Source organism: Vicia villosa, linkage group LG3, assembly GCF_029867415.1.
Source record: "Vicia villosa cultivar HV-30 ecotype Madison, WI linkage group LG3, Vvil1.0, whole genome shotgun sequence".
NCBI lineage: Eukaryota > Viridiplantae > Streptophyta > Magnoliopsida > Fabales > Fabaceae > Vicia > Vicia villosa.
The window spans coordinates 190,938,211-190,952,505 of record NC_081182.1 but is presented as its reverse complement, the minus strand read 5'-3'; the positions used below and the strand labels follow the sequence as shown (position 1 = coordinate 190,952,505).

The window sequence follows — 14,295 nt, the reverse complement described above, 5'->3', positions numbered from 1 at the left end:
AATGTTGAAGATGTGATGAGGGTGAAGGCTGAACTCAATAAGGAGTTCGATATGAAGGATCTGGGAGCTGCTTCCAGGATTCTTGGAATTGACATTCAAAGAGATAGAAAGAAGTCGAAGTTATGCTTATCTCAAGAGGCATATTTACGGAAGATTCTCGAAAAGTTTGGAATGTCGAATTCGAAGCCAGTTGTGACTCCAACAAACCCTCAATTCAAGTTGAGTGTTGATCAGTGTCCCAGTACTGATGTCGAAAGAACCTATATGAATAGCATCCCATATGCTAATATAGTCGGTTCTTTGATGTATGCTATGGTCTGTACTAGACCCGACATAGCATACGCAGTAAGTCTTGTAAGCAGGTACATGGTGAATCCTGGAAAGGCTCACTGGCAAGCATTGAAGTGGATTTTAAGGTACATAAATGGGTCTCTGAAAAGAGTCCTAATTTATGGTGGAGCCTTGGGTGAAGATGGTAAAGCAGCAATTGGAGGATATGTCGACTCTGATTATGCAGGTTGTATGGATTCCAGAAAATCTATTTCTGGATATGTTTTCACTATGTTTGGCACAGCAATTAGTTGGAAAGCAACACTTCAAAAGGTTGTTGCTCTATCAACCACTGAAGCGGAGTATATTGCATTAACTGAAGCTGTGAAAGAAGCATTGTGGCTTGAAGGTTTTGCGAAGGAGCTGAAACTTCAAGGTCGAGGTATCACTGTTAAATGTGATAGTCAAAGTGCAATACACCTGTCGAAGAATTCAGCCTATCATGAGCGAACTAAGCACATTGATGTGAGGCTGCATTTCGTCAGAGGAGTAATCGAGCGTGGAGAAGTCTAAGTGCTGAAGGTTTCGACTAAAGACAATGCTGCTGATATGATCACCAAGACATTACCGAGTTGCAAGTTTTTCCACTGTATGCAGTTGCTAAAGCTGCATGAAGAAAGCTAGTTTGTTCCCTTGATGTTGTAGAGTTAGATCCAAGGTGGAGATTTGTGAGATATTGGATCGAACTCTAGTATGGCCGAAGGGTAACTTCTTGGTTCGACAGGGTTAAGCATGAAGTCGAAGGTTGTTCACATGCTTGTGTCGAAGATGCTAGAGTTGTTAGCATGTTAAATTAGGTTTTAGTGTTTAAACCCTAATTTGTTAAGTTAGCTTGTTTATTAAGTTGGCTTGTGTAATGGGCCTTGTGGAAAAAGCCCATTAGTTAGTATGTTAGGTTTTATTATAAATAGCATACTAGTCTCTCATCATTGCTAAGCTGAAAATCCTAATTTAGGGTGAGAGAGGTTATTTGTTATTCTTGTAAACTTGTAATCTTGTTCTAAGAGAAAGTAAAAGAATAGCAGTTATAACCAATTATTGTGTTCCTCTTCTTCCTTGTCCTTTATTCTTCCTTGGTTTATACTTTGTTCTTGGCATTGAATTCACAACAGCACCAAATATCATTTTTTGGCAAATTTTAGTTCGAAGATGCATAACCGAAGTCACCTTTTGTCTTAAGAAAATTGGTTCGGAGATACATCACCGAATTTTTGCCTGTGTATTTTTTCCAGAATCAATTTTCTATGGTGTTTGCAATCGAAGCTAATTTCAATTCGATTAAAATTTCCGTTATTTATTTCAACCGAATATTATAGAACTACGTAAAGCTTTAATAAAATCGACTTGCATGAATGAGAGTTGGCAATTGGAACCAGGGCGTGAGGAAGCAAGGGACACTAGAGTCAATGAGAAGGGGGAGTTAGAAGTCTTATTACCTAAATAATACAATATACTTTTCTTTCTTTTGAATTCTGTGTTGTGATTGTTACTCCTAGACCAATTGGATCCTATCAGAAGGTAATCATAAATCCTACAATCTTGTAGCCAAGGATGGTTGCGATCCATGAATAACTTTACAGTAATTTACCATGTGGTGACTTTACTTTATCTTGTAATTTTATTTCTCTAATTGAATGGTTAGTCACACTTTCATGAATCTTCCTATATAATTTTTTGAGTTAACTATTTATTGATCCAACTGTTGAATTATCTTAACGAACATGTATATGCCTAAGTGATGAAAATAAGCTCAGTTGATGAATTGAAAACAAAAGTAGGGCATGTTATTGTAATGATTCTCTTCTAGTTAAAATGTTTGAGAGGACAAAATGGTTGTAATTGCAACAGGTTTAGACTTACTTAGTTACTCAGTATGTATTTTCTTATCATCGGCATCTTTGTATATTCTTCATAATATACATAAGCAAGATTAGAATATAGTAGGCATTGTAATATTCTGAGTTTATATATATATATATATATATATATATATATATATATATATATATATATATATATATATATATATATATATATATATATATATATATGTAAATGGAGAATCATATGCTCAAAAATATTACCGTTGAAAACTTCTGCTCTAACTCCGGTTGGCACACTCGTCTCAGATGGTTGGTTGAGCCATCCGCTGACATCGGCTGTGACTTGGCATATAATGATTGAACTTTTCTACATTATATGTATTCAGTACCTGATTGTATCCTATATAAGAGTTTTCAAAAAAAGAAGTTTTGTAAATGCTTAAAATTTCTTGAGCTGAGATAAACACCAAAAATCTCAGAATCTATTAGGATATTAAGTTTCACCAGAAATAGTAAGCAAACATTAATTGTTATTTTTTCATTTATACCAGTAAACTTATATTATACACATTACTCTTTATTCACTAATCACTATTACTTGAACTTTGTATTTATAATAGTAGAAAACACACCAGTAACTAATAATGCAATTTAGTAAAATCACTATTATCTTTATTCAAAGATGCCAATTGCTTTTTTAAAGATAACTTTTCATTACATATATTGGGATATGGGTCCATAAACACTTAGTGAGCTTTGCTTTGAATCAAAAAAGTATTATTACTAATGCTATTCATTCACATGCGACTCTTCTGGTGTCTACCTTTACAGCCCAACCATTCATTCATATGATATTGAGTCTTTGCTTCTTACTTGCAATTACTGCTATACCTCAATTTCCATACCTCTTTATCACTTTCAAAATTCACCTATTAGATACAACTTCCTTACTTGCTTAACAAAATCAAAACAAGATGGCTGCAGCTGCAACTATGATAGGAGATGTTTTTCTCTCTGCAACTGTTCAAACCTTAGTTGAGAAACTTGTTTTAACAAAGTTTCTTCATTACTTCAGAAACACCAAGCTGGATGTCTCCCTCTTGAGTAAGTTACAAACAACCCTCCTCACTCTACATGCTAAGCTGGATGATGCAGAAGAGAGGCAGATCAACAATCTTTTGGTCAAAAAATGGCTACATGATTTGAAAGATGTTGTCTTAGATGCTGAGGATTTTCTCAGTGAAATGGCTACAGAGAATAGACAAGCTGGAAGCAGAACTGATCAGGTGTTGAGTTTTCTTTCACCTCCTTTCGAAAACTTCTATAGAGATATCAATTCCCATTTAAAGATCATGTGTGAAAAACTTGAACCTTTTTTAATATATTCAAATATCCTGGATTTGCAAACAAAAAGTGCTAGAATTCATCGAATATCATATGAGATACCCTTGCGGTATCTAGATCTTTCAAACACTAAAATCAAATATTTGCCTGATTCAGTATGTAACCTTTACAATTTGCAAACTTTGAAATTATTAGGTTGCTACAGTCTCACTAAATTGCCAGTGCATATGGGAAATTTAATCAGTTTACGTCATCTTGATATAAGTGGGACTGACATAAAAGAGTTACCTATGGAAATTGGTGGACTAGAAAACCTCCAAACTTTGACTGTTTTCTGTGTGGGTAGGGAACATGAAGGGTTAAGTATCGAAGAGCTAAGGAAATTTCCAAACCTACAGGGAAAACTTACCATCAAGGAGCTGCATAATGTTGCTGATGCCAAAGAGGCAGAAAATTCAAACCTGAAAAACAAAGAAAAAATTGAGGAGTTACAACTGATGTGGGGAATACAAAGTAAAGACTTGCTAAAAGTGAAAGATGTGCTTGAAATGTTGCAACCGCCAATAAGTTTAAAGAGCCTACTCATCGACTTGTATGGTGGGAGAAGTTTTCCGAGTTGGTTTGGAAATTCTTCGTTTTCTAACATGGTGTCCCTGAGCATCCATAATTGTGAAAATTGCATAACACTTCCACCGCTAGGGCAGCTACCTTCTCTCAAGAAGCTGAGTATATTGAGATTGTTGATGTTGGAGAGAATTGGATCAGAATTTTATTGTGTTCAAGAAGGAGAACGTTCCAATTCTACCTTCCAACCATTTCCATCCCTTGAGGAAATGAAATTTTACGACATGCCAAATTGGAAGGAATGGTTTCCTTTTGAAGGTTTAAAGTTTGCATTTCCTCGACTCAGAAGAATGGAGTTAGATAATTGTCCTGAACTAAGGGGACATTTGCCTAGTCACCTTTCTTCCATGGAAGAAATTGAAATAAGAGGTTGTCATAATCTACAGGAAACACCACATACTTTGCATTGGTTGTCATCAATCAAAAAAGTAAAAGTTAAAGGAGATTTAGTTTATAAAGAGTTTGTTTATAGAGCTTTAATGCTTGAGACAAACTCTCCATTGCAACCTGCAACTTTTGAAAGTTCCTCAATGTCTATTCCTTTTATGAAAATGATTATACGTAGAAGCCTCTGTCTCACTCACTTGGAACTCTGCCATATTCCGTCTCTCACTGAATTTCCGGCAAATGGTCTACCCACTTTGCAATCACTACGTATTGTAGGGTGTAGCAAGTTATCCTTCATGCCTTCTGAAACATTTCAAAATTACACATCCATCACTTGTAAGTTTTGAAATGGAGGATAGCTGCGATTCACTTTCATCATTTCCACTTGATGGTTTCCCCGCGCTCCAAACACTTTTCATTAAACATTGCAGGAGTATGAATTCCATTTTTATTTCAGAAAGTCCTTCACGTCGACATTCAACCCTCCAATCACTTAAAATCATATCCCATCTCTCAAATGAATCACTTAAAGTCAATCTTCGGTTGGATATGCTTACCAATCTTGAATGTTTGGGTCTGAGCTGTCCCGGAGAGTTGTTGTTTTGTGAAGGAGTTTGTCTACCTTCCAAATTACAATCAGTTGATATTTCTTTCCGAGAAACAAAGCCGCATGTAAAGGAATGGGGTCTCCAAGACCTAACTACTCTTTCAGAATTGACAATTCAAGTAAGTGGTGAAATGGATAACACCTTGCCAATGGATTTGATTCTACCCATCTCCCTTGTATCTCTCACTGTCGGTGGCAATCTGTCCTTTGAAGGAAATGTGTTTCCATACCTCTCCTCTCTCCAAAATCTCCACTTTCTGAGTTGTTTACATCTCAAGTTATTGCCAGAAAACTGCCTTCCTTCCTCGCTGAAATCACTTCAATTTTCTTTCTGTAAACAACTCAAGTCATTACCAGAAGACAGCCTCCCAACCTCTCTTAAGCGACTGATCATCAAATATTGCCCTCAGTTAGAAGAATGGTACGAAAGGAAGAAAAATTGGTCCAAAATTGCTCACATTCCTGTCATACAAATAAATTACCATGTCACAATAAGAGATTAAGATGCCTTCTTGATGTTTCAGGTGTGACTTTCTCTTTCATACTTGTTTATTTATCTTCACAATCCAAACACATCTTTACAGATTTTCATATATATCATCTCATGGATCAACATTTTATGGTTCCTCTGTTTGAGATTTAATGTATTACTTTTTGCAGCAACTTTTATTCCAAGAATCACTTGTGTTTGAGACTTTTCTATAATGCTTTTTAGTTTGATAGAAAGAGTTTATTTTTTGAGATATTGTTATTCAGCTTCAATAAATAACACATTGTGTTTTGTTATGAATTGTGTTTGTCTGTGAATTGAAATATTTTATACTATAATGAGAATTTGACAATCTGTCATTTGGAATATGAAAGGAAAATGCTTATTTGATCTTCATTTTCTTAAACTCTTACCAATTTTACTTCTTCGACGATTCTGTGAAAACTGTTGGCCAATATTGAAAAGGAAAGTAATTTTTTTGGTCTTATTTTCAGGAGATACCTAAGTGGATGAAAAACAGCCCAGTTGGTGAATTGAAGATAAAAGCGGTGCATGCTATTGTTGCGGTTTTTCATGTAAACTTGTTTTAGAGGAATCAAATACTTTCAGTTGACTTTCGGAAGATTTGATTTGCGTATCTAATATTAAGTATGTATTTGATCATCATTTGATTGCATCTTTGTGTATTCTTCATAAGCTGCATCAGGAAGACAGATAGAGTAGAATGCAGTAAGCTTTGTAATGTTTTCTTAATATTTGATTGTTGTTTGAAATCTTGTGTTCCACATCACATGCTTTGCTAATATTTGATTCATAAAGTATATTTTTTTTGAAATCTTCTGTTCATTAATGTGGAAATGCGTTAAATTCCTGTAACAGATTGAATCTGGTAAAAACAGATTCCATATATTTTCCTGTTAAAGTTGTGGGATCTTAGAAGGAAAAAAATGAGATAATGATTTGACTTGGGAATGGAATTAGTTTAATCAAACTAAGGACACTAGTTCATCCTTAATTCATGATTTTATGATCCTTGTGACTGATTTTTTTGGAGAATTTACTAGAACACATTCTAGCGCCACACAATGCTTTCATCTCGTGAATGTGTGTTTGATTTATCTCTCGCATATGAATTTAGAAGCTTCGATTTTGAGGATTCGAAGGTGTTGTTTCGGTGATACAAATGAGATGGAGACTGGAGTTGCCATAAGAATCAGAGGCCTACGGTCAATCTTCGTTAGAAACTACGTTGTCACCAACATTTATATGCGCCCCCACTTGCCATCTTTACAAAAGCTGCTCCTCAAATACCTCACAACATCACTCTTGATAATGGTTCTAAAAGGAAAGAGCTACTGAGAAGATTATTCACCACTAGTTTGAGAAAGTACATTCTAAATAATTTCCATGTTCTAACCTGCATGTTTCCAAATAGAGAACAAGAAAATAGCATTTATTTTTCTTTTTATGTTTTTACTAGGAAGTTTTAACTTTATTTCCATTTTTTTCCGAATTTCTTATAATTAAGCCTTAGTTTACTACTTTCACTTAGTATTTTTTTTCCTGCTAATAAAATGCATGAAACTATGTGGTTGTGTCATGTCTTTATTTTGGGCCCATGCATTTCGCTCAATTTCAACCCATTCACATATTGATTTGAATGCAAGGTTGTAAATGAGCTCGAGCTATTTGAGTTACGGAAGCTTTGTAATATTTTCTCAACATTTGAATGATCATATGATTCAGATAAATTCTGTTTCATTGCTTTTTTTAGTATGTAAAACACGAAGCATAAATAAATGTTGAAGATTGAGTAAAACTTCATTTCTGACTAATTTTCTTCTTTTCGGCGACTTTTGGTCATTAGCATACATCTAACTAACCTCTCAAAGTTTGAAATGAAAACAGTTAATACACAATTACAACTTCTTCTTCCTTTTAGACACCACTAAATGCTAACCAAATGAAATGCAAACTCAAATGAAATGCAAATACTAATTACGATGCTGAATCGGTAAGGAGATCCACAACACAAAATCTACTGGAATTTGAACTTTTCATTCAAACTGCTCTCCAAAGCATCCATAATCCTACGCATCTGCCCATACGTTGAGGAACTGTCAACTAGATCCTCCAACTCCATGAAAATCTCTCTGACTGCTTCCCCCAATCTCTCCCATATCGTAATTGCTTCATTTCTTAGAGACACACTGTACTCTTCACAAAATAACAAATCAAAGTCTGGAATTAGATCACGCAATGTTTCAAACACCTCACTCATTTTAAACAAACGCTCTGGAGAACGGCTTCCATTGGCAATGGAGTTGGCGAAATTCAATAGCTGAGTGGTGGATCCCCTAGAAATCTCCACGAAGGACAAATCAGCTGTGGTTGAGGATAAGATGCGACTGCAGAGTCGTCTCTCGCCAGGTAAGAGTATCTTGAGAGTGACATTGAAAGCTTTAATCCATTTCTCAATCTCAGCTTCGAGGTTTTTCCACGGCATACTATGGACATCCTTGACACTGAAATTATGCAACCCGAAAAATATATGCATTAGGCATTGGTTTAAGCATTCCCTACGGCAATTGATGTACACATCGAAAAAATCCTTCTCAAACCCAGCGCTCACCATAACCTTTGCTGTTTCCTCAAGGCCTTTGATGGTTTCTGGCTTCAGTGCATCCATCAAGTAGTTAGGATCGGCCACCACATAATTTTTAACATGCTCCAAAAGCATTTGAATGAAATTAGAATTTTCATGCTGAAGCGCAGTCACAAATTTCCTGAGTTGTTCCATCATACTGCTAATATCAGTGATGATCACCAACTGTGGTGAATTGATGCCATTGTTATTGCTAGCATTAGCAATATTAGAACTGGTGAGTTGTAGTCCTGGAGTCACCACAAAAATATCATGGAGGTCGGGGTACTGATTATTTTCTCCATCGTCTATGGAAGAAAATGAAGTACGGGTAATAATAAGACCATAGCTGAAAGCTGCTCCAACAACGAATAGCTGCCATTTGATCTTCATGAGTTGCACAATTAGACATCCGAGGAAGAAGTAGAGAAGATCAATTTCAAATCCAAACTGAGTTTGCGTCGACAGGCTGAGAGACATGACAGCAAAGGCAGCGCATGAAAAGAGGCTATATAGATCTGGTGTCCCTTTCACCACTTTGTCGAAGAAAAAGGAATAGGCAGATGTGAAAGCCAGTGCCGAAAATGCTGTATGAGCTTTGAACCGAAGACTTGTGGAGCGCGGTAGTAACTCTGCACAGAAAATCATGAGGCTGATGATGAGGCCGAATACGCTGTAAAGAACAATCTTCAAGGGATTCCATTTTCCAAAGAGATAGTTGAAGGAAGAGCTTAGAGCATAACAGACAAGTCCAACAACAGCTGAGGCAAAACCTACAAATCTCCACACTTTAGGCCGCACCAACCATCTCCAAGTTTGGATGAGAGTTGGCATGTTAGTGTGTAAGAATTGATTCGCTTTATGACATCGGCTGTGACAAGTTGTGTGAAATTTCAGCTGAAATTTCGAGGAAAGATACCAAAGCTGGTTTACACACTCTCCAGGAAAGTTCAATAATTATTTCCAATGATTCTGGGTTGATTTAGTAGCTATTCTGCTTGTACTGATAAATGCCAATCTGTAATAGTTTTGGAGGGTTTCTAAGAGGTAGTGTGTTTGGGGACTAGTTCAAAGTGTGGTGGTGACTCTAGTGCTCTCTAATGTAAAGGGGCTATTTTGTATTGGTTTAGAATTCTGCTTTTGCTTTTTTAAAAAAAAAACATTGTAATATGTTACTCAAGTCATTACCAAGTCAACTGCTCCATTAGTCCTTGTTTAATCATAACCATTGTTACTTTTCATATATGTTAAAACAATAATTAAATTATTTTAATGAAAAGTTAAAATACAAAATAAAAATAATAGAAATAATTATTTTAAATTGTAATATGTTACTCACTTCATTGGATTCTTTCCTAATAGAAATAATTATGCTGGTTAAATTATGACATTATGTGATAAAATTTAAGGCTTGTAAATTGTAATATGATAATTTTGAGAGTATAAAGATGAATTAAATTAGCAAATGCAATGATAAGTGGGCATGTACTCATTCTGCAACATGAAACAAACCAAAAATAATGATCAGCCTCACTGTAGCTTACAGACATAACCTAATGGTGATATAAAAATTCTATGTGTGATAGACTTATGGTTGATAACTATGGACAAATAGTCAAGAAAAGATGAAGGCATGCAGATGACTTGTTGGCATACACAGGTTCTTTATTTGAGTCTGCCATCTTCATCCGTACAATCCCGACAATTGTTTAGAGTAAGTAAAGAACATTTAGTACTTAGTAATCCTCTCATATTCTTAAAACCCTAGACGACAACGAGGGTAGTAATTTTTTCATATTCATTCATTTTTTCCGATGGAAAACTCTAATCTTACAAGGTAACCGCTCTTACTATTATTGATTAATAATATGTTATAATTTGTATCTAGCAGTTTCAATTTAAATCCTTCAAAATTTGCTTGTTGCCCCATTTTTTGTTTTTGGAAAACGTGTAACTTAACTTAAGTTGTTGTACAGTCATAACTTACAATTGTATCCCTAGATTCATTGAATAATTGTATGAAAGATCATAAAAAATGATCCATTTAACCAAATACAGCATGAACATATTCCATATGTGCAGTTATACCACACTGTTATAATTGTTTGTGATTTATGTAATAAACGATTATTTACGTGTTGTTTCAATTTTGGGTATGGGAGGAGTCTCTAAAACAAACTCTGCAAAGCTTGCTGACTTTGATGGAAATGCCGGACAACATTTTGATATCAAAGCTTGATGAAAATGTATGAAGGTATTGGAGACAATTGGCCTAGAGTTCTATCATGTCCATGGAGGAAAAAGTCCCAATTCTTCCCTTCAACCATTTTGCTATGGTGTGTAGGAATGATGATAATGATAGAGTGTCAATATGCCCGCATTAGATAGTGGCACCATCAGAAATAATAATTTAGGTGTTGTAGTGACTGTGGGTATGGGAAGAGTTGCTAAAACGAACTTTACAAAGCTTGCTCACTATGATGCAAACGCCGGACAATATTTTGATATCAAAGCTTGAACGTATGAAGGTATTTGAGACAATTGGCCCAGAGTTCTATCATGTCCACGGAGGAGAAGCTCTGAATTCTTCCTTTCAACCATTTCCTTCCCTTGTGCATATCAAAATTTCACAACACGCCAATTTTGCTTTTCATAATCTTAGAACTCTAGAATCACACAATGATCCTGAACATAGAGGACACATACCTAGCCATCTTTCTTTCAGAGAATCATTTGAATAGAAGGTTGTGCTCATCTGTTGGAAACACCACCTACTTTGCATTGGCTGACATCAATTACTTATCCATGAAGGAGGTTGAAGATTTGGTGCCATCACTCAAATAGTTGTGTGTGTCATTGCTATCAGAGTATACAAACCTCACAAAACTAACGGATTCATCTGGCAGTTTGGTGCAAATGTGGTATGTAGATCTCTCCTCCACTAAATTCAAAAGCTTTTCCGATACAGTATGTAAACTTAACTATTTGTAAACCTTGATTTTAGCTATTGATTATTATTTGCATACTATTTCTACATATTGGCGGTGAAATCTAATATCTTATTTGAAATTGAGATTTGTCAAGATAAATTAAATTTATAGAACTAGGAACAAAATTCGGAGGTAATAATGCAATCCCTCTTATGAATATAGAAGAAAGATATGTTTCATTATATGTAGTCAGTATTTTATCATATGCTATGTTCATCGTTTATCACACAAAATGCTCAACAAAGACTAGTCTCTATTTTTTTTATAAATGCTTGAAAGTTGAAACTAAACTGTAATTTCAATTAACTGTATATAGCAGTAGTCTTGTACACCATATTTGACTTTGTGATTGTGTAGAGTCTTTGTTATGGATAATGGACCCATACAATAATATCAATTATAACAAGCAAGTCTTCTTGTGGCTCTCTACTTTACAGCAAACCATCCAAAAAAACTACTCTTGTCCACTCATTCACATTTGAGTCGTCTTGAGTCTTTGCTCTTCATTACTTTCATTTGCTCTCTATCTCGTTCAAAATTCAGCTATTAGCTACAACTTCTTTACAAGCTTATTTGCTTTAAGAAAATCAAAACAAGATGGCTGCAGCTGCAACTATGATAGGAGGTGCTTTTCTCTCTGCAACTCTTCAAACCTTAGTTCAGAAACTTGCCTCAACTGAGTTTCTTGATTACATCCGAAACACCAAGCTGGATGTCTCCCTCTTGAGAAAGTTACAAACAACCCTGCTCACTCTTCAGGCTGTGCTGGATGATGCAGAAGAGAAGCAGATCAGCACTCCCGCTGTCAAAAATTGGCTAGATGACTTGAAAGATGTTGTCTTGGATGCTGAGGATTTGGTCAATCAAATAAGTTATGACTCTCTTCGATGCAAGATGGAGAATAGACAAGCTGGAAGCAGAACTAATAAGTTGTTGAATTTTCTTTCATCTCCTTTCAAAAACTTCTATAGAGATATGAATTCCCAATTGAAGATCATGTGTGAAACACTTGAACCTTTTGCACAACATAAAGATACCCTTGGATTGCAAACAAAAACTGCTAGAGTTTCTCGAAGACCACCTTCAAGTTCAGGGGTTAATGAATCTGTCATAGTGGGTAGGGAGGTTGATAAAGATACAATCATCAATATGCTTTTATCAGACAGTGGCATCAGCAAAAACAATAACTTAGGTGTTGTTGCAATTTTGGGTATGGGAGGTGTCGGAAAAACAACTCTTGCACAACTGGTCTACAATAATGAAAAAGTTGAACAACATTTTGATTTCAAAGTCTGGGTTTGTGTATCAGAGGACTTCGATGTTGTGAGAGTAACCAAGTCTCTCCTTGAATCTGTTGTTAGAAATACAACATCGGCTGCTTCAAAAGTATGGGAAAGTGATAACCTTGATATTCTTCGAGTTGAATTAAATAAAATCACGAGGAAGAAAAGATTTTTGTTTGTGCTAGATGATTTGTGGAATGACAGTTACAATGACTGGGATGAGCTAGTAAGTCCCCTCGTTGATGGAAAAACTGGAAGTTCGGTGATTATAACAACGCGTCAACAAAAAGTTGCAGAGATGGCTAAGACATTTCCTATTTATAAATTAGACCCTCTATCACATGAAGATTGTTGGTTTATACTCTCAAAACATGCATTGGGAAGTGATGGATATGATGCTAGTAAAAACACTTCCCTTGAAGAGATTGGTAGGAAGATTGCAAGAAAGTGTGGCGGATTGCCAATAGCCGCGAAAACCCTAGGAGGACTTCTACGTTCAAGAGTAGACACAACCGAATGGATTGCAATTTTGAATAGCGAAGTATGGAACTTACCGAATGATAACATTATGCCGGCTTTGCGTTTAAGTTACCAATCTCTTCCGTCTCATTTGAAACGATGTTTTGCGTATTGTTCAATTTTTCCAAAGGATCACCCACTTGATAGGAAGAAATTGGTTCTGTTGTGGATGGCCGAAGGCTTCCTCGATTATTCTCATGTGGGAAAATTGGCGGAGGAAGCAGGTGATGACTGCTTTGCAGAATTGTTGTCTAGATCCTTAATTCAACAATCAAATGATGGTGGTCGTGGAAAATTGTTTTTCATGCATGACCTTATCAACGATTTAGCTACATCAGTATCTGGAAAATTTTGCTGTCTTTTTGAATTTGGTGACATCTCTGAAAAGGTCCGTTACTTATCATATATTCAAGAAGAGTATGATATTCTCATGAAGTTTAGGCCTTTCTACAATTATAAATGCTTGCGAAGCTTCCTACCCATTAATTGTGGAAGGTACTACAATTGGTTATCCATCACGGTGGTTGATGATCTGTTACCACTATTCAAAAGGTTGCGCATCTTGTCGCTATCACAGTATAGAAACATAACCAAGCTATCAGATTCAATTGGTAATTTGGTGCAGTTGCGGTATCTAGATCTTTCCAACACTGCAATCAAAAGCTTGCCTGATACAGTATGTAACCTCTACAATTTGCAAACTTTAAATTTATCACGTTGCCACAGTCTCACAAAATTGCCACTGCATATGGGAAATTTAATCAGCTTACGTCACCTTGATATAAGTGGGACTCACATAAAAGAGTTGCCTATGGAAATTGGTGAACTAGAAAACCTCCAAACTTTGACTGTTTTTTTAGTGGGTAAGCGACATGAAGGGTTATCTATCAAAGAGCTAAGGAAATTCCCAAACCTACAAGGAAAATTTACCATAAAAAACCTTTACAATGTCGTTGATGCTAAAGAGGCAGAAGATGCCAATCTGAAAAACAAAGAGAAAATTGAGGAGTTGGAGTTGAAATGGGGAAAACAAAGTGAAGATTCACTAAAAGTGAAAGTTGTGCTCGAAATGTTGCAACCACCAATAAACTTGAAGAGCCTAGTCATTGATTTGTATGGAGGGACAAGTTTTCCGAATTGGTTGGGAAATTCTTCGTTTTCTAACATGGTGTCCATTGGCATTTATAATTGTGAATACTGCATGACACTTCCACCACTAGGCCAGCTACCTTCTCTCAAGAAGCTTAGTATATC

The 14,295-nt window shown here is 35.8% G+C and overlaps 2 protein-coding genes and 1 pseudogene across 2 annotated transcripts; 2 read left to right on the top strand and 1 right to left on the bottom strand.

The window, feature by feature from the left end:
* Positions 1-2,899: 2,899 nt before the first annotated feature.
* LOC131593153 (putative disease resistance RPP13-like protein 1) lies at positions 2,900-7,138 on the top strand (annotated as a pseudogene).
* A 138-nt stretch (positions 7,139-7,276) lies between these two features.
* On the bottom strand, positions 7,277-9,350 carry LOC131593155 (uncharacterized). The gene has a single exon (XM_058865417.1). The coding sequence runs from the start codon at positions 9,081-9,083 to the stop codon at positions 7,644-7,646; it is 1,440 nt and encodes a 479-aa protein (XP_058721400.1). The 5' UTR covers positions 9,084-9,350; the 3' UTR covers positions 7,277-7,643.
* A 2,318-nt stretch (positions 9,351-11,668) lies between these two features.
* On the top strand, positions 11,669-14,290 carry LOC131659595 (putative disease resistance RPP13-like protein 1; the record flags this gene model as incomplete). Its single annotated transcript, XM_058928767.1, has 1 exon — positions 11,669-14,290. A coding segment is annotated over exon 1 (2,454 nt), but the record flags the coding sequence as incomplete, so codon positions are not given.
* Positions 14,291-14,295: the final 5 nt, after the last annotated feature.